General features: G+C 42.1%; 1 protein-coding gene across 5 annotated transcripts in view; it reads right to left on the reverse strand.

Moving 5' to 3' along the window:
• Window positions 1–9,026: 9,026 nt before the first annotated feature.
• The window catches only part of sufu (suppressor of fused homolog (Drosophila)), a 41,199-nt gene continuing 24,082 nt past the window's right edge, over window positions 9,027–26,143 (reverse strand). For 3 of the 5 annotated variants that reach the window (XM_088636003.1, XM_088636004.1, XM_088636001.1), the window contains exons 10-14: window positions 21,564–21,602; window positions 17,900–18,034; window positions 15,697–15,835; window positions 14,969–15,037; window positions 9,027–14,180 (exon numbers count right to left, since the gene is read on the reverse strand). In XM_088636003.1, coding sequence (XP_088492129.1) covers window positions 14,091–14,180; window positions 14,969–15,037; window positions 15,697–15,835; window positions 17,900–18,034; window positions 21,564–21,602 — 472 coding nt within the window. In that variant the 3' untranslated portion in view covers window positions 9,027–14,090. The remainder of the gene's footprint in view (window positions 14,181–14,968; window positions 15,038–15,696; window positions 15,836–17,899; window positions 18,035–21,563; window positions 21,603–26,143) is intronic. The other 2 variants (XM_088636006.1, XM_088636005.1) reach the window with 1 other exon arrangement.

Consider the following 26,143-nt stretch of genomic DNA (forward strand, 5'->3'; position numbering starts at 1 on the left):
CCTTTGTTCCCGTTTTAAAGAGCAGGACGTTAAGAGGTTCAAGAGACTAGCATGTTACGCATAAATTGACACTTCTGGGGCCCAGAAATGGATTGATGAATATTGTTCAGCTACCTTGTAATATCGCACAGAAATGCGTCCTCACGAAATCTTTACATTTTGTGTGGCCCAGGTCTTCTCTCGCGACTGGGATGGCTTAAAATGTTGTGAACGTGGGCTTGAAATGCGCCAAAGAAGTCCAACAATTTGAGTTTTTCATTCTTGTCATATTTTATTCCCAGTGTATTTCGGAATTGGGTAAATGCCAAAAGGAGTAAGGAAGCCAAAAATGGTATAACTATGATCCAAAATGGTATAACGAATTTTAAGGATTCAACGTGGTGGTCAGATAATGTAGTCAGAGCCTTATTTAGAAACCCCTGTTCCACGTGTGAAAGATGTACACCTACAAAGACATATATAGTGTAGGTTATATAATGGATATGCATTATGTATTGTATACAAATTACATCGAGTGCTATTAAACAGGTTCAGGTTTTGCGCTGTTGAGAGCGCCTCATTTAAAAGGGAAACTATGCATAAGAAGGAGGTAAATGGTAAAGGTTTATTAAGATCGCTGTGCCAAGACTGAGGTTAGACCGAAAAAATGACACATCAATTAACAGGCTACAGTTTGGCGAAAGAGTGGCCGGTATTTTAAAAGGGCAACACCTGTTCCGACAGCGGGAGAAGCCTCGCAGTGTTTGTTAGAAAACAGATTGCACCGGCGGCCGAGGGACAGGGGAGCCGGAGGTGGTCGCCACTGTACCGGTTAAAGGTGCAGAGAGGGCTCGCAGGAAAGACAAAGAAGTGGCTTCATGGCTGTTACTGTAAAATGGGTCATTCTGCACGGCTGGTTGAGTGTAGGATTTTTGGAATTTTCCCTGCACGGTGTGAGTAATCTAGACCCCCCACGCAGCGTGCAGCGTCACCCCAGTGGCCGCTCCCACAGCGGCCCGGGGGCCCGTCGGCCGCGAGCGGTGTGTGTGTGTGTGTCCGGCAGTGCGGTCCAGTGAGCCGGGGGAAGAAATGGGGCCCATCCCGTTCACCAGTCACATGCGAGGCATGCTGGAATGTCAACACAGCCCTGCAAGTGTGTGCGTGTGGGCGGGAGGAAGGCAGAGAAAGGGCGGTGTGTGTAACTGCCACTCGTTATCCCCGAATGAGAATCTGCTATTGAAACAGTTCGCTGTAATTTTTTAAAATATGCACGATACTTTGATCATGTACATGCAGAACCCAATGTAAAAGTGCTATTTCAGATGGGCATTATTTCAATATTTTAATAGAATTATTATAATTAGGTATTGCAATAGTAGTGACGTCTATAAACCTCTAAGGTCAATGTGTAATTTAAAATATTTGTGTATTATCAGGTGTAAAATGTAAAACCTCTCAGTAGTCTGGAGGAGAAAGTCTCAGCTTTTGCCAAATGCTCCTAAATGCAAATCAGACCAAAAACGAAGAACATCTACTTGTTTTTCTGGAAAATCAAGTAGTTAATGATGTTGTCGAAGGGGGAGGTATTCAGAATTATTCTCGGTGATGTAAATGCTAATTTATTAGGCTTTTTATGCCCTACATTATGTAATTCAACAGTGTGGTAGTAAACTTACATTTGGAGTCCTCTTACAGTCTTGCTGTTCTTCATTAGATTAAGAATATATGTCACATTCCATAAAATTAAGATTATTTTTTATATTTTTATTAACGTAACAAGGTTAATTGCCATTTGGATCAATGCAGGTTCTTCTGCATTACCTTGAAGTGATATAGAAACTGAGGCAAGGAATTAGCAACAAAGATGAATAGATTCATGTCTCCTGAGCTGGGCATTCCCACATCATCTCCAGCCCACTGGGACGGTTGGCTGTGTGCACTGGGGTCTCAACAGAATTGTAATTACTCTCACTGCATGACTACTATTCCCACCCGGAGGAAGGAAGGGGGGGCACTGTGGGTTAATTCTTTAGCCTTTCACCTGGATGAAAAGCAAACTAATTGGGATATTCTCATCCCATCCCAAACAGTCCCAAGGCAAGGGAGATGCCAGCAGCAGCACATTATCACCATTTGGAGTAAAATGTATGTTACTTTCACCATTTGTAGTAAAAGGCACATACCTATCACCAGTTAGAGCATAATTAACATTACTGTCATCATTTGTAGCAAAATGCAAAAGGCTGTTTGCATCCATTAAAGGACAGACAGGCCAACAACAAACAGATCAGGGAACTATGGAGAAACCAGCCTATGCTCATTGCCACCTGGATTAAATTTTTGTCCTTTTTTAAATGGTATTGATGCTTCCCAGACAAAATAAAAAGAGGTTTTCGTATTCATAGCTTGAAATCATTGCTGTTGAAAACAACTGGGGGGAATTCTTGTAGGTGGAAATGGTGTTATGTCGTCATAATGGTATTTTGTAAGAGATGGATCATTTCTGGGGGCAGCCTTATAGTCTCAAATGAATTCTGGAACACCGAGGTACTGGGTCTTCAGAAATCACACCTCCTGGCCGTGGTACTGACACCGCGGTTATCACAGTACTCTAGGGGGCCAACGATCGTGGAGCCTAGATCTAGTACATTGTACAGCCGCTTTAGGGGAGATACTACGATGTACAATCGCGGTTTACAAGTGCCATGGCACACATAATCAAGCGTGTCCTTAACATATTCACTGAAAACGCGGAATGCTGGTAACCAGTCTGAGGAATTGCCTCAGTCGTTTAAACTGCAGATATTGACCATGTGACCCAGAGCGGACAACATCCCTGACTTGCGCGGTCACAAGCGGAGCTGCTTGGACTGTAGATGTCCTCCCTCCCTCTACTGCCGTGACAGAACTCGCACTGTTTGTCGCGGTGTCTGTAGCGACGACCTTATTTTTCTTGTTCAGCAATTGGGATGTGGACGTGACATTGATTATCCGTAATGGGAGGGCTACATCAGAAACTGATACAGGGGGTCAGGCGTACCTTGAGATGGGAACACAGAAAAAAAACGGGCTGGCTGTGAGAAATAATAATAAAAAAATATATCGTTATACCCTTAGCGGAATGCTGTTGCCCTTTTAAGGACCAGGAAGTTAGCACTTCCCAGCAAACTTCGCAGCACACTGGACACACTGTATCCTCAGTCAATTTTGAAGCAATTGAAACTTCGGTTTTATTAAGGTCTCGAAATTTTTTACACAGTGGCCGCTTACAACCGGTTATAGTTCGGAAAATCCATTATCTGTTAATGGGCCTTGTAATAAAAGTCCTGGCCTGTCTTAACCTTGCAGTGGTATATTAATAAACGACTGGAAGAGCGGGGAGGGATACCAGTGAGGTTGAGGGGAGAATAGGTTAAACCTGCCCATAGTATTGACGAATTATTTCTTAATTCATTAAATTCAAAGGTGGATTTCTTTCTCATGAGTGTTTGCCGCAGCCCCAGGCCTAGCACTGGATTAGAGGTTGCCAAATTCGGGGGTCCGCAAATAGTCCCGTAGCGTGAGCTGGAAATTACTCATTTCCTGCTTAAGACGGCGCTTCGCTCGGCTCTTAATCACTGCGCTTTCAGTCTGGCCCCGGTTTCCCGCAACATTCCCCTAGAATCCGGGAGAAGGGAATTTCAGAACGGCTACCGGAGGTGTCATACCACGGCGTGTCCTCAATAATTCTTTTTTTTTTTCTTGAAGTTACGCCACCGGAAGGCGTGTAGATCTAAATCAGGGTAAGATGTAAGAGGAGTGTTTTTTTTTTAACAAGTGTCAGTGTAGGTGCGCGCTGCTGGGGCGGCGAACGGACAGACCGCAAACCCAGACTGAGATTTTAGCCCACTGTAATTTACCAGCACGGGTCTGTTCCTATGTAAGGGCGAGCCAGTGTGCTCAGGAAGCTATCTCACACCGTGCATAGCCAAGCAGCGAGATCCGGCGAAGGGATGTCCCTGGCGCTGCGTGTTGTGTCCTCGCCAGGATGACAGGACGCACTCCTCGCAGGGACTTCCGACACGCATGAACCGCTTGAACTCTCAAATCTCGAGTCTGAGCTGGTTGGGCTGGTTAACAGATTACCCAGAGACTGCTGGCGAGTGGGTGGCGCAGACCTGCTTTGCCCCTGGCCGTTATGACGCACTAATTTAGCCCTGATTTCAAGTCCCTCTCCGGGTCACTGGAATCTGGTTTAGTTACTTGTATGCTACCACCAGGGCTGACAACTCTTACTAAGAGTCTTAGTACGAAATCTTGCTCGGCTCGAAAGCCTGTGTGGTGTTTTCAATCCCTTGAAGAGAAGGACACGTACACATATGCACACCGAAAATGCCAGAAACAAACCAAACAGGTGTTGAAGAGACGCTTTGATTCTCGGGCGTCCCTGTAAAGACGAATTCATACACTTGCCATCTCTCTATTAGCCTGGACTCGTCTCCAGCAAATCTGTCTGAGACGATTTTCAAGTCATATTCTGAAGCTACATTCTCGGTCCAGATCTTTGTTTTTCAGTATTCCCTGGTAGACTCTGCCAAATATAGAGACAACGTGCCTTCCCTTCTCCATTATCAATTAAAAGATTTGATCGTACAAAGCAAAACCAGTGTGCATGTTTGTTCGATAGTTGTACATTATTCACAATCATTTTCTCTTAATTAGTTTAAGAAATGAGCGTGAAACATTCCTTGAGAAAAACACTTGTAATTACATTTCTTTCTACCTTGATAAACATAACTATTCTTGTGCCATTTATTGGTTTGAAGTTGAAGTTTAATTAACACATCCTTAAGTGGAAAAGGATTCTGTTATTTTGAGTAATATTGTTGTCCAAAACTGTACTGAGATTCATTTCAGTATTATTTTAGATGTTGTTAGATTTCTTTCTTAATTTCTCGCAGTGTCACTTGCTCGTTGCTTACATTTAGACCTTTTTGACTCGGAGAAAGACTGCAGGTTCCAGAGTTTGTACAAACATCCCTTGGGCCAGATGTGGGGTTGTGGTCCCCAGAGACAAGGAAGACCATCCTCAGTGAACTGACAGTGCCATGGAGGCAGGATGCAAGGAGGCCTTTGAGAGGAAAAGTGCCAAATACGTAGATCTTGCGCGAGACTGCCGAGGGGAAGGGCAGCAGATGTGGTTGTTCCCTGAGGAGGTTGAGTGCAGAGGATTCCCTGCACTGTCAGTGTGGAGAATGCTGACAGCTGTTGGGCTGCCTGGGGGGGTACAGAAGGCTGGGAGAGGCAGCAGAGAAAGCCTCACGCCGGCTTTGGAGCAGGAGAGAGGAGTTAGGCCGGGGGCAACTATTGACTAAGGAGAGCATCAGTAGATGTATATAAGACGCATTGCAGTGTCTCATGAAGCCTTGTGATATCACTCATTATCTCGATTTTAATGTTTCAGTATCAGATGAATCCTGTTGTAAAAATATAAGAAAATGTGCAAATGAGAGGAAGCCATTTGGCACATTTAGACCATTCGATAGTGGCTAATTGAGATGCTGTAGTTGACCTCACCTAGATAATTCTTAAAAAAATCCAAGGGAATAGCAACAGACAACATGGCTGGATACCTTGTTCCATTCTCCTACCACCTTTTGAGTAAAGTAGGGCCTCTTATTCTACTTTTTGTCAATGCACTTCCACATAATTTGCTGCACCCTACTGTTGCTGAAAAGAAGCTTTATATTCAGGGGCAATGAAAACTGGGTTCACACTTGTTAGTTTGATAGAACATGCATTCAGGAATCTCGCATACCACTGTCCACACCGTGTTCCTAGCAGATACACTCTGGTCTACATAATATTTTCTCTAGCAAAGCCAGATTTGCAAAACTTGTCCTTCTTGCTCTTGCTTCTCAGTTGCTCTTATCTGCAAGATATAAAAACAGGGAGGGCATGGCGGTGGGCAAATCCTGGGTCCTGGCTTTGATTCTGGAGTGGAGTGACTCCTGGCTGGAGTTTTCACATTCAGAAGGTGGCTCTGTGGCTAAGGATCTGCGCTGGTGGCTGGAAAGTTGCTGGTTCAAATCACGCGCCAGCAGAAGAATCCTACTCTGTTGGGCCCCTGAGCAAGGCCCTTAACCCCAACTGCTCCAGGGGCGCTGTATAAATGGCTGACCTTGTGCTCTGACCCCAAGCTTCTCTCCCTGTCTGTGTGCCTGTGTGTCTCATGGAGAGCAAGCTGGGGTGTGTGAAAAGACAAATTCCTAATGCAAGAGATTGTATATGGCCAATAAAGTGACCTTATCTTATCATCTGTTATGGCAGGTTTCCCCTCCTCTTCCAGACATGTTGGCTGGGTTAATCAATCTCTGGATTGTCCCTGCGTGCAATGCAATAGACTGGCTTCCCTCCAGAGTGTGTGGTCCTGCCTTGAGCCATATGCATCCTGCATACTCTCTGGGTGATAACGACCCCTACCAGGACTGAGCGGTCTTCTGATGGAGCACAGTCAATAACTCATTGACTCGATTAACTTAAACCCTAGACCAGAAACTGCAGCCCCTCTCAGACTCGGTGAATCCCTTTACATTTGGTATGAAGGCAATTTTATTTGATTCATTGCAAATCATGAATCTGCAAGTGGTGGCAGGTTAGTGTTTGCCTTCGGAAGCTGGAGCTGCTGGGACAGCAGGGGCAGTGCAGACTGGATTTTTGAGGAGACCCAGCTGCCTTGACTGCACCTCAGGACAGGTAGCTGCCTTCTGCCGTGTTTCTGATTCTGCTGTGTTTATTTCACAAGCATGTAGTCCTCTTTCGTGAGCCACAGCTCATTCTAATTTATTCCGCGCTGCCATTCCTGTACAGCCAAAGTCATTGATAAAATGATCAGAGCTCTGAGATTTCTTATGAATGACCAGTCTTGCGTGCGTGTCATGAAGAATGAATTAAAATATTGCTCTAGAACTAGACAGTGCTCAAAAACTTCACCATGCGTGACAACTGCATGATGGTATTTATTGGAGTGGAAATGACATTGGGTGGTATGGTGGTTAGCTGGGCTTCCTTTTAGGTCTTGGGTGAATGTCCAATCTGTGAGACCTTCTCTTTGGAGTCTGCAGGTTCTCCCTGCATCTCTTTGGGTCTGGGTCTAACTGGTGTCTCTAAATTGACTGTGTGGCATGATAATTTGCACACTGAAATTTTTTTACATCAATTAGGTAGCAAAAGATAAAGATGATGATGTGAAAACAGCAACTGTTTTAGCAACGTGCTCAGCCTTGCTTTGCATTTTGATATATATATATATTTGTCATCTCATGAAGTTAACAGCTTGCAGAAGTCAGATTTGCATAGAATACTTTGAAAAAGATGCTGAACATATGGACTAATATCTGAATTAGCATTATGATTTGTCACCAAGGAGGTGGTTTGTGTGTTTGCACGGGGCTAAAAGCCTACCCAGGGAGCTTGGAGAAACTCGAAAGTTGCATGATCTCAAAAGAGCAATGTATGAAGAATAAAAAGCATATCACATTTAACGTCCATAAACTGGGACCTCCCAAGAGACTCAGCCAGTGTTGGCACTTGTCAGCAGGCAGGCTAGGCTCTGGGGCCGGGGTGTTGCTGGTTTGATTTTGGGTGAGTCCTTCTGGGTGCTTGCAGGCTTGTGAAGCCTCTCTCCTCCAATCTGCACTGAACTCCATTAGAGTCTGAGCTGCCTGCGACGCGGTCACTTCCTCATCCTCTCTCCTGTACTGCTGTGAGCCGAGAGCTAAAGAACAGGCTATACAGCATACATGGTGTACGAAAATCAATCATATTGATGAACAAATCAACATGCTCGATCTGTAGGAGGTCTGTTGTGAAAGGCTTGAGCTAGTAGCACGTAGGGCCACAGTTGGAAGCAGTACAATCTGCAGATCTGTGATGGATGCAACAGTCAGCAGGTGCTGTGCAGTGGGAGTGGGAGCTTCTCACAGAAGCTGGTCAAACGTGCCTGTTCACTGGTCCCAGCTCATCCCACAGAGGTTTCACAGGGCTCGCAAGAAAGCTGTTGTTACATGAGCGGCCAGAGGATGGGTGTTGTTGAGCTGGAATTCTGTCATATCAGCCTGAGCCTCAAGGAAGGGCAGTAATGACATCCTGGGGCTCAATTACTGTAGCAGTCCGTTTGTCATCAATTCCTACAAGTGGAGTATCTGTAACAACCTGACCAGCCCTTTACATTTGGAGCTCACCATAGATTGGTCTGCTGTACACAGAGCTATCATTCTCTGTGGATATGCCACACTCGCAGACATCTGCTCACGGTGGGCAACACGACACCTAGTTTCACAACTCAAGGGGCTGTGTCACACTGCTGGCATATTCTGCTGAAGTGCTACAACAACATACTGATGCCACAGAGGCATTATTCTCTTGCTCAGGGGCTAGAATACAACTATTGTTTTTTTTCTAGATTTCCTCTCTAGGCTTGATGTTCCACAAGTTAAATGACCTAAGCATCATATGCCTACTGTATCTGTCTCCCACAAATGAGGCCATTTAACATTTCTGCAACAAGGTAACTTGTCATGACCAGGTGATCAAAATACTAAAACACTCCCGATACTTTATTTTTCCCCAATACCACACACGCAAAGAATTGAATGTTTCATTTGTTTTATGTTATTTAGCTAACGGTAGCTTAAACGTCCATTTATATTCTTAGTCTCAAGTGATTAGTGAGAGGAACAGGTCCTAGGATGCCAGAATCAATGTATTTTTTTATTTAGCACTTCTGTTTTTATCCTGAATAGATCATAGCCTAACAGTGTGAAGTCTGGGAGCAGTCCTAGGTAGGCATGAGATTTCCTATGAGGGCATCCCTAGGTGCTATTCTGGGTGATCACTTTAGAATACCAGGCTGGACACAGGCAAAAGCTGAATCCTTGCAGTCCCTAGTTGAAAAGAAAAGGAGAAACTGAATTGGAAAGGTTTTTTAGAAAAACATATTTTACCACAGACTCGACAAACCCTTAATCTAGCAGAATCCCAAAGCTGCAGAAGACAAGCCACACATGTTCTGTAAATAGTTTTTAATGCACTTAGGATTACAGACACGGGCAGTTTAGTGATTCACAAAACAAGTATTACAAAAGTCGATGCGCATTCATCTTGCACTAAAATATACTGTCACTTTTTACATTAAACTACAATATTTAAAAAAAAACTAATGAAAAACTTCTGTAGTCTCACTGCTGAGAAATAAGCAGGAGTCAGTCCATAACTGTTTTTACTTTTCCCCCATTGAAAGCTGAACATTCTCTCTCGGAAATCCGAGATTTGAACGAACTGTGAAAATATTCAGAATTACGACTAATAAAATCCAGCAACTCTGACGAGAGTGAAAGCCAGAGGTTTAAGTGTGGTTCGACTCCCAGTGAAAAGTGATTCTTTGCCAGATTGTGCTGAAACACAGGAGATAGAAGTTGGCGTCCCATGTAATAAGGATTCCAAATGCTATACACTGTGCATGACTACAAATCCATCTAGCACCCAGTATGTACCACGCAGTGCCAAGTCAAGGGCAGAGGCAGGAGAAATGTAAAATGCTCTGCATCCCAATTGAGTTGCTTTATTTGCAAGTCATCCACTGCCCCTGACTGCTATCATGCAGCAGCAGCAGCAACGCTGACACGATACTGCAGATCACGGCTGGGATTCAGAGATGGAAGCAGCACTCGAAGGTGTGAATTCACCCTTCCAAGAAGGCACTGCCAAATTTCCCCACTAAATCTTGCCTCAGGGATTGGCACTTGAGAAAGTCGACACCCTCGAGTTTGAGACAGTGCAAGTTACAGGTCGAGGTTTACTCCATGCTGAAAAAAAGAGACTATTTTGGCTGTGGCGCTTACCTCACCTGAAGAAGGCTCCACAGCCAAAATATTGTCTCTCTTCTTTTCCTTGCAGCATGAAAGGAACCTTTACCTGTTCCTTTGCAGCCTACGCATGCCGACACAGCTACCTGCTTGAAAGTGCAAGTTAACCTCAACACCTGACATCTCAATATTTAGGAGCTATTTAAGTGTTTGCTCTGAAACATCATAATTTCAAAAATGTTAACCTGTTTTTAAATTTTTTCAAATGCAGAACCTTTCTTTTTTTTTTTGCCTCACAATTAGGTCTACCCAGTTGTCACACTCGGCTCATAACCAGAAGCAATATACCAACACGGTGGGGATAAGCTTCCCATGTCTGAATGATCTGCCATTTTTCATATTGCAATCTTCTCAGTGCCTTGTACAGTAGTACAAACTGGAGGAGTGATGTCACCACTGCCTGCCTGCACACTGCTGTGTGTCAAGCTAAAGCCATTCCTACCTGAGACAGTCAGCTAGCCTGGGCTCAAACAAGGAACATATCGACTAGAGATCACTGGCTTTCAACCCAGGTCCTGGAGCATGGCTACGTTTTAAGTTTGATTCAACTCATTCGTTCATTAGAACATTTGCTTACTCCTCGGCATGCTTGTTAACAGATATTAATGTCCAATAAGTGTGTGCAGACAGGTGGGAGTGGCCCTGTGTCAGACACTGTTCTGCAGAGGTCCAATTACCTACATGAGGGCAGGTATGAAATTCAGAAAATGTTAACAGGTTAATACTAATTAATAACCCCAACCAAGTTCCTAGGAACTGAAAAAGGTCTTAATCAATTAGGCTTTGTGAAGAGCTCAGTTGGACTGTGAACCAGAGGAGATCAGGGTTCTCCAGAGTCGGGGATGAAAATCACTGCTTTACAGGCCTGACTGAACAAGGTAGGAGCCCAGACTGTGTTCAGACACGCATCAAGTCCAGAACTTAAAACTACTTCAAACTTGGCAAATGTGCCTAAAATATCTGATCTGAACTTTCATTAGAAATCAACTAAAGAAGAAAACAAGATTAGTCCTCCATCAAAGTGTTTTGCCGAAAGTCCCATCTCAACATCTGGATTACTCAGCCTGTGGCCTTTCCGCTTTTCTCGATTACAGAATTTTGCTAAAACCAGTTCTCCAAATACCTGGATCTGGATCGAAGAGCTGGTTGTATTCAGGTACTGCAATGAAGTGATTGGATGGACTACAACTTCAGAAGCTCTCCTCAACAGTATGTCAATGGTTCCCTCGCCTGTCTGATAAGCTCTTTCATGTGGTCACTCTATGACCACTGATAGGTGGCCTACAAGCAGTAAATATGCAAGTGCAGAGCTGTACGACACTCTGAAATTCAGACACACAGCTCCAGTCCTCTTAAATGCAGAATCCGACAGGTTTTCTAGGTCTCTTTAAATCCACAGCTGATGTTGCTACAAAAGTGGTCAACTGGCCTCTTTATGCTGACGACCAGCTCATTTGTTATTGAGAGCAGGGATGGAAATGAAAACCTGGAGAACTGGGGTGGAGCTGTGCATCACTGCTCAATTGTAATAACCAAGCCTTCATAAATAATATCATAAAGGTCCCTTATTTAAATGAGTTTTAGTACTGGTCAGAGAAACAGTTAAAAATACTGCTGAAATACCTAAATGAATGTGAACAGTACTAACTAGAACCAAATCTGTTTTTTCCCTTAATACAAAGTGGTGGTCATTCTATGATTTCAAATACTTGCAAAAATCACAAATATTTTTGTCTAGCCTCTTTTTCTCTCTGACACTAATTGCTGAAACTATTATGAAAAGGATCAGTTTGGGGATCCAGAAAACATTCAGTATTTTTCTTTCAGAAAAAAATCTTTTTTTTTTACCATTAATGTGGCTTAAAGCATCTTTCCACTACGCTTCAGTGCAATGTGTTACTCTTTTGCTCACAGTTACTGTATTCAATTCTAAAGGACAAAGTTCCATTAAATTTGTTTTCTCCCTTTTAATTGCATGCAGAACCAATTCTTCTTGTAAAGAAGACTATTGCTTAAGCGTTAAATGCACTGGAAACTACATACAGGCAGGCGCCTGCTGCTAGCACTGTGAACGATTTTTATCACACTGACTGCAGTGAAGCTCACAAAACATGCAGGCTGTATTGTCTTCTAACAGAGCCCTCAGCTTCTCCAGGATCAGAACCAACATGCTAACAAAAGCACATTTTCAACAAGGAAACATGTTTAAGAGTGTGTATTTTAATACAGGATTCCCTTCAAAATGATCCATCTTTGTCTGATACCACTGAAAGACACGGAAGGAGATTTTACTGACGATAAACGGATGTTTCAAATGACTTTCTGGTTTGACATTCTATTGATTTTTCAGATAAACATTTTTTAAATGTTTGCAAAAATGCTGCAGCTGTGCTGTTGCTGTTCCTTTGACCAGCTCTCTCGAGACCTTATTCTCAAGGCTACTTAAATACTGTAATGTGTTAGAATCTTAACTGTTAATCTTACAAATTCTGAAGTATTGTAGATTACCCTCTGCATGTACTGCACAAGGGAAAGCAGAATTACAGTTTTTACAGTCACTGTAACATACTTTTGGCAAATATTTTTACTCTTTAATGGGAAGAGAACTGCAGTTTTGAGGAACTACAGTTAAATGGTTTAGAATTTAGAATGCTTTTGCATTTTCATGTTAAACATTACCCGGCACATATGCAGCTAAGGTAATCCTGAAACACTAAACCATTTGTAGAGGAACTTCATTTTTATAAACTGCTTTATACACTTAAAATGGATAATTCAATAATATCAGCACAGTGTCACAAACTTCATTTAAATGCCAAATATGGATTATGATAGATTATACCAAATATTTGGAATATAATTTATTCAGTGGGTTACTAGATTAAAACAAAGGAGCTGTGACTGTCCTGGATTTATTGGAATATACATATTGGGGCCCATAACCTAGGAATCTGCAACTTTCTTTTTTTAAAGTCAAGAGAAGTGCAAAGTGTTGGAGGTCAGGGCTGTGTAGAATTTTCCTTTTATGGAATGTTTTGTACACTTACCTCAAAATGAATTTGTAGGTGTGAGAAGCACTTCAAAGAGCAAAAGGAATTAAAATATTACTTAAAATATTTAAAATAAAAATGACCTTTACAATACAGAAATAGGAATTTTGTGCTTGCTTCAACTAGAAACAAGATAATATACAGTGGGTTTTAACAGCGAGTCAGTTAAATGGTGATTTGTAATCCTAGACCTTGACAACTTGGCACTCTGTTCTGAGAACAGTATCAGCATGAACTTCTCCGTAAACCTTAAGATCCTACATCAGCCCAGGCACTGAATAGGTGAACAGCTCGTCAAGTCACAGAAGAAAAAGTAAAAAGCAATATTTCCTAGAAATTATTATAATGTCAGATATGAAACTGATTCTAATAAGTTAACCTGCCAAACGAATACATCTTTGGCATGATCGTAAGGTTCAATTTACAAATACAAAATTGCACGTGGTACAAAATTGTATGGTCTGCACTTCAGTCAACATATTAGAAAAAAACACTGATTAACGAACGGTTTAGAAATCTGCTGCACGTGTAGCTTGGGATCTGCATACCCAGCCCTTGGTGATGACACTGAACTTAATAGTGTCAGATGTGGTGACTCCTCACTCTGGTCACTTGTAGTAAACCCACAGTCCAGCACTGCCATGTGAAAACTTTGTATCCAGCTACCCAGTGTTTTGAATGGAGATCAATGCTCTTATGTTACAGACCAGCCCAGGAAAAGAGGTCAGTCCATGTGTTGCCTGGCAGACTTTGCAAACATTCTGTCACAACATGGGAATCTCTAGCCAGTGTTTGTCTTGCACTGAAAAAACCTTAATAGCCATTCTCAGTGAGATCTTCAAGAACATAGGAGTCCAAACACACTGGAACAATGCGTTTCACTGAACCAGAGTAATGGCAAAACGCACTGTTGGTTTAGGATCAAAATAACTGATTGCTGAGAAAACAGCCAGTGCAGAAGGATGACGTATTCAGACAAAGGGCAGCAAGGCAGAGTCGACAATCAGGTGTTCGAAAGAACCTATTCCCAGCCCCAAGGGCAGCTACAACACAAACAGCAAAGTTCCGGCAGGGCGATTTCAGCCTGTCTGCTCATCTCTGTTGGAGGGTCCCCTTGTCAGCTCTGAGCTGCAGTCTGGCACTGTAGTCTTCTGTGTTACTGCAGAGGGCTGTCGAACACTGAGTCTGGCAAGATGGAGATTTTCAGCTTCTTCTCTGGCCAGCTGTACTCCTTCGGCAATTTAGGCTTTAGAGAGGAAAATAAAATCATTAAAAAAAATAGATTGGGGGACTTTTTAATAAAACTAAACAGCAGGTTGTGTACTTCAACAAAAACCATACATATTCTGGGATTTGGTCAATTACACAGTCTCGTTTTAAATTCCACAAATTAATATTTAATAGATATTTTATTACTATTTACTGAAATCAACTGAAGGTTCATAGAATGTCAATAAAGAATATGTAAATGGTAATCAAGAGGATTATTTAAGATTATGGTTAGTGTGAACAATGCTCATTAAAAGCTTAAAATCTTCAGATTACAGCAAATTAAGATACTAATGATACATCATCCTACACAGGGTCCCGGGAGAACCAGAGCCTGTCCCAGCATGCAACAGGCACAAGGAGGGATACACCCTGGACAGGACGCCAGTCCACCACAAGGCACACACAAACATACACTCACACCAGGGCCAATTTACAGAAGCCAGTTAACCCAGCAATATGTCTCTGGGCTGTGGAAGGAATCTGGAGGAAACCCATGTGAACACGGGGAAGAATATACCTAACCTTAATATAAAACTTTGCAAACACTTCGTAAAAACAAAGGCCCTCTTGGATAACCGCATATACTAAGGAAACCAATATTAAATCCTTTATTATACAATACCCTAACGCACCACTCAATATTTGTCACTGACCCCTTAATTCATTATTCCTTAAACACAAACAACAAACTCTACAACCCAAGTCCTAAAGTAAAATGAGAAGAATGACTGTGTTTTTTTTTTTAAATAAAGGCATATTTACCTCCTCATGTGCAGTCAGATCTTCCAGATCTTCAAGCATTTTTTCTACAAACTCCTCAGTTAGCAATATCTGGAAAAAATAAACATTTGAACTCAACTGATTAAACCACTATGCTAGACTGATCAATTTTTAAATTCTCATATTTCACTGTTCAGCATCCTGACACATCTAGGCATCCTGACACATCTATTCTTCTTTTGAATGGCCCACTTTTTAAATCAGTGCCTTCCAATGTAGTCAGCACTGCACCATGTTCTGTTAATTTAGGGAAGGAAACTGAATTGTAACTCTGATCATTTACTATGAATCTCCCAACAACATGCTGCTTTGCCAGAGAAACAGGGAAACCGGTTTTATTTTTTGTTCCTGGTCTCCGATCCAGTGGTCGGACTTGGCTCGAGTCTGCCTTATGTAACGGTGGTTACTGGAATCCTGCTGCCTGGGGTTTATGATGCATTTTTCCTCATGTGGGAGCCACGTCTGTACTGTTTATAGCTGTGTGTGATCTACCTCACAGATCACAGCAGGAAGCAACTCCCACAGGCCCAAGAATGCTCCACCGCGTTTAGAGGGCTTTCAACTGGATGTGGAGAAGAATAATGTATTTTGACGGCAGATAATTATATTTCCATATTTGAAATGCAAGTGGGAACATTATCTCAGGGTACGAGAGGAAGGGAAACTAAATGCTCCTGGATGGGGGCCAGGCGTCCTGGCAGCTATCTTACCTGCAACCACGGCCCGTGGGCAGCATACGGGTGCTCCTCTGTGGCGAAGGCACCCTCCACTCCTGTTGACACGAAGGTGATCGCCGTGTCGCCAGTAATGCTTTTGTAGGTGAAGTGTCTTCCGTGAAGCAGCCGGCCCCTACAGGGAGGGAGCAAGAAACACTACAGCTGTCTGCCTTGTCTGATCACCCTTCTGTCTGGGATCCATCTGCAGCACAGCACGTGTGCCTGAATCTCAAACCCATCACCCATCAAGAACAGAAAAAAAGTCCCTGCATAGCCCTTTATCTCCAAAAATGAAACCTTAGTTTCCCTGTTCCCTAAAATCCACAAGTGCCTCACACTTTCCATTAGATCACTCATGATCCCATTTCCTCTTGCACAAAAAGATGACCGAAGTCTGTTACTGTCAAATGTTCTGCATCATCTGAATGCGATATTATTGTTAATTTACTGGTACTGAGAACATTAGACAGTCAGATAAAATCCTAATAAAATTATGGCAATTACTCATAATATATTTGCTCATACCAAGAAACATTGAGCATTTGTGAAAACGGGAAGCCAGCTGTAATTGTCTTGTCAGAATCACCTTCTAAATGCAGAACAGCATAAAGGGATATCAAAAGCACCTGCCAACGTTTACACTGACTGGACTCGTTCACTCTGGGATGGCCTGCTCTAGCGGTGCCACACTAAAGCAGCACTAGGAGTTCTTGGCCTCTTCCCTGGTATATCAGTGTGGTTAAGTGCAGGAATTTAAACCTTTGGAAGAAGTTTCAATGTTTTCTAGTTACTTTGGTAAGAATCAAGTATTCTATATATTTTAAACAGTAAAGTACACAACATTATAAACTATACCCAATTAAACAAGTAATAGGTTGTCTTTCTGTCTTTCTGACTGCCCTGTCTTTCTCACACCTGAAGAAGGCTCCACGGCTGAAACGTTGTGTTTTCTTTCTTCTCTTTTCAGCATGGAATAAACCTATTACTTGTTCCTTTGCAGCCTACACATGCTGAAGCAACCACCCACCTGAACTACTATAACCAATTAAGTAAACACCCACAAAAAAATAAAATTAACTGAAGTGGGAATGAACCACAAGACTTACGTTTGACACACCTATTCTCTGAGTGCTGGAGTGACTGTACATTTCTGTGGTAAGCCTTTACCAAATTACAACCATTTCAGTCACAGTAAAAGATTAAATTGAAACAAGCGTTTTCCCTGTACTGTAACTGATTTCTGTAATCAGCAGTTGTTAACATACTGTTCCAACAGGCATACCAGAAAAGGAGAGGCGAAGATAAATACACATCCCTCAAAACATCAGGTTATCTACATATTTGGACTCTGCCAGCCTTGGTATAGGGTAAAAAACTATTATATCTCACTGATACTCAGGGCTTTCCATCTACAGTGTTTAAGATGTCCCATTTAATTTATACTGAGCTACTCTTGTTTCCCAGTTAAAAAAAAACAATGAAGACAAGGCAGCTGCTTTCACATGTGGTTTGTCTCATCAGTCCCTCAAACACAACTTATAGGTGAGGCACACTAAACACTTCTACCAGAATTCTGTGTGCAGTTTTCAGTCTAGCTCCAGGTGGATATGGACCTGGTGTATGCAGCTGAACCAGTAAGAAAAAAGCAGGAATAAGTGAACAAGACTAAGATCATTCATTGCCACAAGTTAGAGAGCAAGTACTTTAACCCATACGTTTCCACTTATCATACAGCTGTTATGAAATTTTTAACAAGCATGCCTGCACTTTATAAATAGTGCCCATTAACAGCAACACGTAGTGAGTTGATCCTGGAATTGTTTTTTGTTTCATTCTGCATACATGACTTAACAACGAGTACATCACTCATGTAACTAACAAAATTGCATGCTTTCAACAAGAGATTCTTTAGTGTAGGTTGTATGAATTAAGCAAAGAGTCCCTGCCATCAATTCTAGTCCTGATTTAAGGTCAACTTTAAACAATGCGTCTATGGCAGACTGGAACTGGACTGAAAACAGAACATAGAGCTCAAGCAGGAGTAATTCAACTGCACATTGCTGTTCAAAGGCTGCTGGGCTGTTGAGAAAAAACACCAAAAATGAAAAGCCATGACACTGTAAGCTTAGAGGCACCCAGCTAACGATACTGGTCACTGCTGTGCCATATCCGCGCGAGCCTGACAGAGCCGGGGTACCTCAGGCACAGAGGGATGAGCGTGCCGGACTCCTTGTTGAACTTGAGGTGCACGCTCTCCAGCTGCCGGGTGCGCACCAGCTCGTGGGGAACGATGGCTGCAGAGCTCTCACTCTCCAGACTGTCCTTGCGACTCCTGAAAAGAGGAGCACAGTAGTTTACGGGGGAGGGGGCGGGGGAGGTTGGCCTGGGCAGGTCTGGAAGCTTACAAAACGTTTATCAAGAGTCTAGTTAGGTCCACTGCAAATTTAAGTACTCTTAGAAGGTGACATTTGGTGAAGATGGTTACTGCATTTAGACTTTTGTTGACGCATATGACACATACAAAATGTCTCTACATACATCCAATGTCAATGCTAATGTAATTAAGACACTTATTTTTGGCATACTTTTCTGGGAATCCATTTTGAAAACTTTCCTTTATGGAAAAAAGATAAAAGCTGGATATGAAAATACTAATTTCATCCGCTAACAATCACAATGAACATTTATCAGAAATATAGTACATAAATCTAACTCAAAACGTATACCTAAAACAGTCCTGAGAAATTTTTAATTCATGAAAATTAAGTAATCAATCTCTAGCAGCAGAAAAGCCCTAACAAAAGTGTCAGACAGTCCTGTGCATCTCAAGGAGGTTTTGATTAAGTGGTATGAGGTAATTCAGACATTAAAATGTGACTATGCAGACTATGCCTTTAAACCACAGAAAATTAGGAAAGCAAATTTAAAAGAGCAATTCACCAGTTTCTTATTTAGAAGCAAGACAAGTAGCCTGCTTTTCATCTTTGTTGAAATGCATTAAAACAATCAGAAGTTATTTAATTGTTTGTTTTTTGAGCTGCGGCTGAAAGTAAAGCTTAGCACAACCAGTGTGCTTTCTCCCAAACACTAGGGCTCCTCTGGGTTCACTTGCCTTCATCAAAGTGAAGGTCATTATTTCATGGAGATGCTATCTTTCCCTAGGGGTCTTCAGGGGGCATGTGATCATCAACGGGGTTTGCAGAATTTCTCTTGTAAAACACTGTATCGTCTAATGGCATCCATGTTGTTCTATGTGTAGGCATTAAAACGTGGCTTCAGTTTTCAGTAGAGAAAACTGAAAAGCCACTAAAAATGACGATTTGCAGTCACCTGCTGGCGCTGTCAACCAGACTGGCTGCAGGACAAGAGGCGCAGAATGCGAGGGCGTGACCCTGCCATTTCACTCTAAATACCCTGTAATGTGTGATGACAAACCTCACACACCAACTCTAGTGACACCCACTCTCCCACACAGAATAAGGTGATGAAATTGTCATTAGTTAAAATGATATCCATCAAGCAGTATTCATTAAATTCACAATTTGAATACGGCTGTGTGGCACAAGTGAATACGCTTAGCTGTAACTAAATTCTCAACCAGTAAATCTGCTTCATGAAAGTTGAAAGAAGCTTCTGCTGTCTGTTGAGGCTTACAAACTGCCATGAAGCCAACTCTACCGTGCTACTGCACTGTCAACAGATTGCCATGCACAATACAGACCTGCTGAGGTGAGAGTCCAGCCTCCCTACTGCTGTCACACTATAATACCCAAATGCCTATTCCCCACCACAGAAGCATGCAAGCTGACAGGAGCCAGCGCAGTAAATGTTAACTTCTACTCATCCCCTGTACAGTCTGCATCCTGAACCAACACCCACTCTACTCTCTTACTCCAGCATGCAGTTCTGTGAAGTATCTGCATAAAACTCAAATGACCAAAAACATGCAAGTACACGTTAAGTATACCAAATGCAATTGGTCAAGAACGGCACAATGTAAGGATACAGCAATAAGCATGAGTATACACCAACATCAGCAGCACCATTTTGCAAACAAGCGTGGTCCATTTTCTGCCATTTTTTCTTCAGATTTATTCAGAAAAAAATAATCTGAACAATACTAAGAACTGTCCGTGCATGCTTCTTTCCGTGTGAACCTATTCTTGGAGAGTTGTGATACGACGGTTGCTAAAACGAAATGACTAATCTGGTTCTTTTCTTCTCCATATAAGAGGCAGATGAATTCCACGTCGAGAACCAGAAAGGCAACCATTTCGGCTGCTGAGCCGTCTTTAGGACTTCAGGCTTTCTTTCCATCGCAGGTTGCGTGAGGAAGCGGCTCCCTGCCTTTCCTATATTTAGTCTCAATACAATAGGCCTGGAGTACTACAGTAAGTGAACAATGGGATATGAAAAGTATGCAACAGGAGAACTGGCTGTTCGGAAACATTCACTTCACTGTGTGCAGCAACAATGCAGTCCACCCTCCACGCTCACGTCTCAGTCTGGCAGCAGAGTTGTATACACATATTCCCATGTTACTTCTCTATAAACATTCTCTGCCTCATCTGAAGCCTATGTGAGGACAGGTTGTCAGCCACATCGGACCAGCGCTATGAAACACCGGAACCCTTACTGCATTCCTCCTCGTCTCGTTCAGTACATGTGCACAGGGCTGCTGGTCTGGTCCAAAGTCGTCATCATCATGCATTTGCTTGAGTCTAAGAGGCTCCAGACTTTCAACAGACTATCATGTCAAACACTTGCATACGTTCCATCTAACTAACACATGTGAATAGAAAATTCAGAACCTGTTTAGCAAAGATAACTAAACCAAATATCTTGGGCAGAAGCATTTAAATAAATGTAGACTCAAAACTCTGGGCTTTCCTTAAAAAAAAGATGACTGGCATAACTTTTTGAAAATACAAAAACAAAAATTATTCCACTTGGAAAGTTTTTCCCCCTTTTCTGGCAAATCTAGTAAAGTGCTTGTGAAGTTGATCAGATTTCTTAATGTAACAATATATTGCAAGAATGGAACTCTCAATAGACAGCTCTTAATAAATCTACCTGGTCCTTTGGTTGCTATACCAGCTTTACATCTTTGAGTTTCAGGGCACCTCTATTATATAGGCATAGGTACTGAGATGAAAACAGTCCTTGAGCAAAAACACTGGACGTGATTAAAACCTTGTTTATAATGTCAGCAATACTTCTCCATCAGGGACAGAGAGGAGAGTTAATGGTCTGAATCCCTGCTTTGCACCTGCAGGATGTAATTTCACCTCCACTGCCTACCTCCCCAAAATGAACAGAAGAAAGGATGATTGTCAGTTGAATTTAGTTTGTAAAAACAGCACAAAATATGAGCTCGAGCAATCAGTCCCCTGCTAACTCTTCTCCGGAGAAAACGCGTAAAATCAACTCCGCGCCCTTATTAGCCCCCCGGACAACTTCCATTAGGTATGCAGTTAATGAACTACTGAGCTGACAGCCTGCCGTGTTAACTCTGCAATGCAGGGGAGTTTTACTGTAGCCTTCAAACCATGGATTACTTATATACAAGGCAGATGCAAACGTTTTCTCTCGGAGGATTTGTTTTACACCAATTCTCCAAGATATGTTTGCAAAAGCCACTGCAGCAAAATCTAATGACAGTCTGTTGATGGCTCTGCAAAAAAACCCAACAATCAAGTGTGACTTTCCATACTAACCCCCCCACCCCAGTTTTTAAAATCTAACTCCAGCCTTCGTCCATGAGCTGAACCGTCAGAGAATCATTAACAAAAAGCTCCGTTCTTTCTGAGATGTCACAATGAGCAAGAATGATGTGTACTTTCTTCATGGGTTGCGCTTACCTTGAAGTCTGCTGGTTCTGCAAGTGGCCCACTGATTGTCTATGGAGAAATTAGGGGGAGATCTGTACTAGAGCAAAGTCAAAAATATATGATCTATAACAAGTAATACTAATGCCAAGAGAAGGTTTCAAGTAGTTGCCTTCCAAGGTCATTAATTAAAAACAGGTTAAAATCTCTTTAGTTCAATCTACTTTCTACAAACATCCTTCAAGAAAATTAACACACTGAATGGGCATCATTTAAATGCTTAATGGTTTAAATTCATTTAAATGAATGGTTCATAACCAGCTGGAAAACTCCTGCAGCTAAACATTCTATAAGGAAGTTGACACTGGAGTATAAAACTAAAACATTCCTAAAAAGAGAGTTCAGAGAAGGGAAAAAATCATTCTGTATTCTAACAAGTAGTTATGTCATGTAGAGTTTGGGGAAAAGGGTATTCTCTTCTTTGGATTACTCACTGAGAGCAGAAATGATAGCATTAGTGACCACCAGATGGCACCACAGAGCAGCCCTGACTGCCTGGCAGCACCTCTGATCTGCAGTACAAGAGCCTGCAGAGGTCCTCTATCCCCAACAGCTGGAGAAAACGGCTTGCAAAGCCACCTCTGTACAGACTACTAGAATTCTCAATGCTTACCTTTAAAAATGAAGCTGGAGGACACCTGTTAGACTGAGCAACTAAGGGTAAACAACCTAGACAGCAAATGCTCAGTTTTATCTCCCTGAATTGTACTTCCTCCTGAACGCAGGAATCCAGAAATGGCTTCCATGTGCACACCAACGTTCCGCCTGGATTCCAGGTGTTCAGAGGTAAAATCAAGTACATTTGAGAGCTAATTAAATATGGGAAAGATCATTTCACAATTTAAATCTTTCAGGTGGATTTAACTAAAGGTCATCTACACTATAAAAAACACCTCCCATATTTCCTAGCAGGGGAAGCAGCTGAAAGATCCCCACTGAGGCCCCGCGATGCCGAGCCGAGAGGCTGGCATCACATGGCGAAGCCAGACAGCCAAGACAGCTGTTCACTGTGCACAGTCCATATCAAATAGACAGGGTGCATTTGCACACACAGCATTATTTTTGACATGATCGGTCAACATTTGATCCTGTGGAGATGTTCGAAGACAGAAATATTTAATGTTTGCTGCAAAGCCTCATGTTTTGGTGGATTTAGAAGCTTTGTGGGATGACAATCTACACTTAATGTAAATGTTCAACATCGCATGATTCGTGTTTCTAGGCAACTACAAATAATCAAAGCCAGGATCGCTTAAGTCTAAGTGTGTGGATGGGAGAGAGGGACACTCCATGGCAACACCATGAAACTAAATCAAGGTCATCTACAAATAACCGCAAGATCATCAGACCAAACACTTGTGAAAAGCTTTTCTGACATCTTAAACTATGGAAATTACCGATCAAAGTACAGGAATTCAATTAATGTCAATTTTGGAAAGAACAAGCTGCATATCCCACAGATTATCACAGGAGGTGTTCTTGTGCAAGAATGAAAAAACACTTTTGCCACCTTTGAAAATAGCAGATCTCTCTCAATTTATCAGGAGTACAGTACTGTTAGCTCACAGGCTCGCAAATTCAGATTAAGCACCTTCAAGAGTTTATGACACAATCAAAATATACAATTTCCAATTACACCTAAAACATACTAGCTGAACATCATGTCCTTTGACCCAGAAAAGGAAACAGTAGGGGCTGTTTCCAGATGCTCGTGTCTTCAAAGGACAAGTAGTTTGTGGTCTTCAACGCACCCATTAACCTGATTGGTGTAGAGTCCAGATTTCCTTGCCTGAGTTTTACTCACATTGTAGGCAAGATCTGTGCAAGACCAGAAGAAACATCTTATGCTGCCTTTGAATAAAGGTGGTGAATTATTTCAGTAAGCTAGTATAGAACCTGTTTATCTTAATTTTATTAAACCTGCTGCAACATAGCAACAGAAGGCTAGGGGCCAGGATGGTGGTTCTTGCTCACAAGTCTTCAGGCAATGATCCACTGCTTGCTGTTACCCGATCCAGTGTAACCTTCGAGGTTGGTCAGGTGAGTGAATACAAGTAGGAAGCTCAAGACTTCCTGGGAGCTTCACAAATCAGCTGTTCAGCAAAGGTAATAGGAAATATCTCTGACAAGAAGAACGCAGGAATCAATCCCCTCCCCTCTTAAACAAAATGTCTCAGACATGTTATTGGCTTCCACAAGTTCAGATTAATATAACGTGGACCTCACTACATTTAAGGTCTGAGTGGAGCCTTTTTGATTTTTAATAACAATTTGGCAGCCAATTAGATTACAGTGTTCCGGGAAGAAAAAATTGTAGATATGTTCTACACCAGCAGGTCCTCAGTGACTTAAAGCTGAAGAGAAAAGGTAAAATCCTTGATTATGGACTGGAACCTGATTCCTGAATTTTGGCTAATGTACCTTAATCCTTTTTAGCTGCCAAGTTATATAATGGGAGATACGGAAGTCCATGCCGTGCACAGATTCTATCTGTGGCTTTGTAGAGGTATATGGAAAAAAAACATCACAGTTCACAACTTGTGCCACAGATGCTATTTCTAACTATGCTGAAAAAATGCTGCATTTTAGAGATGAGCTACTTTAGCAATTAATGTGCGTATGAAGAATGAAAATGAACATTTTGTATACAAATAAGTCATTTATGCAATACATTCTTGTGAAAATGTGAACTCAGAGTGAAAAGGTACACAACAGTACACCACCTTCCTTTAACAACAGTACACCCAAATCTGTACATTGCCAGACTCAGAATTAGAAATGTCAGCTTGGCATTTGTGCCCTCGATCATTCCTAGGATGAGAATGTCAGCTACAGTTTTGGAGTGAAGGGTGGTGCTAATGCACAAATCAGTTAAATATTCAATCATGTTTATTTTCACAATAAAATACTGCATGGTTGTCAAGTTGTGCCATTAGCACATTAGAAATGCAGTTGTGCTTTTGTCTGTCGAGCGGGGAGGGGGGGGGCACAGAGGTCACTTTTTAAGTATCGCTCTGAATTTTAGTAGAAGACAACTTCTCTTCAGAGACTTTTTATCCACAGAGCAAATGTTAACGGTGGTTTCCAACACCCTGGGACTAATGCAAACTACCAGAAATGGCTGCTGTAGGAGGAGGGGGGCTGAACAGGCCTGTTCAGTGCCAATCTGCAACACACAGCAAACACCAAGCCAGGACAGACACAGGGAGACTAGCTAGACAGGCACTTAATCATTTTACTTTGTTCCTCCCATTTCTGCGGAAAAACATCAGAAATGCTCCAACATGCAACATTTCTTTTTAATAGTAATACTCCCAATGCATAGCTAATTTGCCAATTCTGCCATTTTAATAGGTTTTCGGAAAAAAAAACCCAACTCCAAACATTTTTTAAAGTCTCCCTCACACGTCCCTGAAGATCTCATTATTGGCCGTCTGTTTTTGTGCTGCAACATCATTTTAGCTTAACAAGCAACTCAAGTTATCAGCTGCTTGGTGCATTTATATACAATGCAAGTCAGATAGGTGTGACATTTATTGCATTTGAAAGTTTCCAAATACAGTAGATTAACGATAAATGCCAAGCAGCAAGTCAGAAGGAAAGGTAGATGTAAATTTAAACCATCCAAGTTTACAAGCCTATGCTTTTGAGACCATAATGCAGCACGTCAGTTTTACTTACAACTTATCATTTGCATCCCTCTACAGTGTTGATCCTGATCATGATTTGTTTTGTTTTATTTCTTTTCTTTTTCATTTCCTTCTTTCCCCCCACTCCAACAGTCCTTTGTTAATCGCAAGGCCTGGCCCCTTTCTGGGGTCTGATCTCGGAACAGAAACCAAAATAAACGCTGGGGAAGGTCTAGAATCAGCACTGGGAAATCGTCTGGTTTTACCTTTGCCTCCATTTAAACTAGAAAACGAAACTAATCCCAAATTAGGTTCCCATAGTTTTAACGATAAATATGGATCATTTGAAGGGACAAAAGTAGTTGTGTGTGTGTGGGGGGGGCTACCACTTCATGTGATAGTGTGACAGTGTCTCCAGGGTCACCCATGATCAGTCGTTTATCCCTGGTAAGGGTCGCAGTGACCCGGGGACATCTTGTATGGGACACCAGCCCATGCCAGATCAGATGCATAGGCTCCCCCGTGTGCAGACAGAGACAATTTGGGTCACTAAATAAAGTAACCCAGTTAGCGTGTCTTTGAAAGCCTGGAGGAAACTAGTGCACCACAGAAACCCATGTAGAAGCAGCAAGAACCTGCAAACTCCACACATAAAGTGGCCCATTTCAGATTCCAGCCCAGGACCTGAGAGCCCTAAAGCAGCACTAAAAGCCACATGACGATGGACCAAAGTGATCAAACTAGTTTAACTTTTTATTGCTACATTATGTTAGCAATTTCAAATAATAATAATAGATTCCATAATCACAAGTTTCTTGTTACACATGACCTTTATATATTATATAAATGAATAATACGAATGTCTCTGTTGCATAATGACATCTTAGTCAATCTCCCATTCCTGCAGGAGAAGCACGTCACGGC

This window comes from Lepisosteus platostomus, chromosome 6, assembly GCF_059453375.1.
Source record: "Lepisosteus platostomus isolate fLepPlt1 chromosome 6, fLepPlt1.hap1, whole genome shotgun sequence".
In the NCBI taxonomy this organism is placed as follows: Eukaryota; Metazoa; Chordata; class Actinopteri; order Semionotiformes; family Lepisosteidae; genus Lepisosteus; species Lepisosteus platostomus.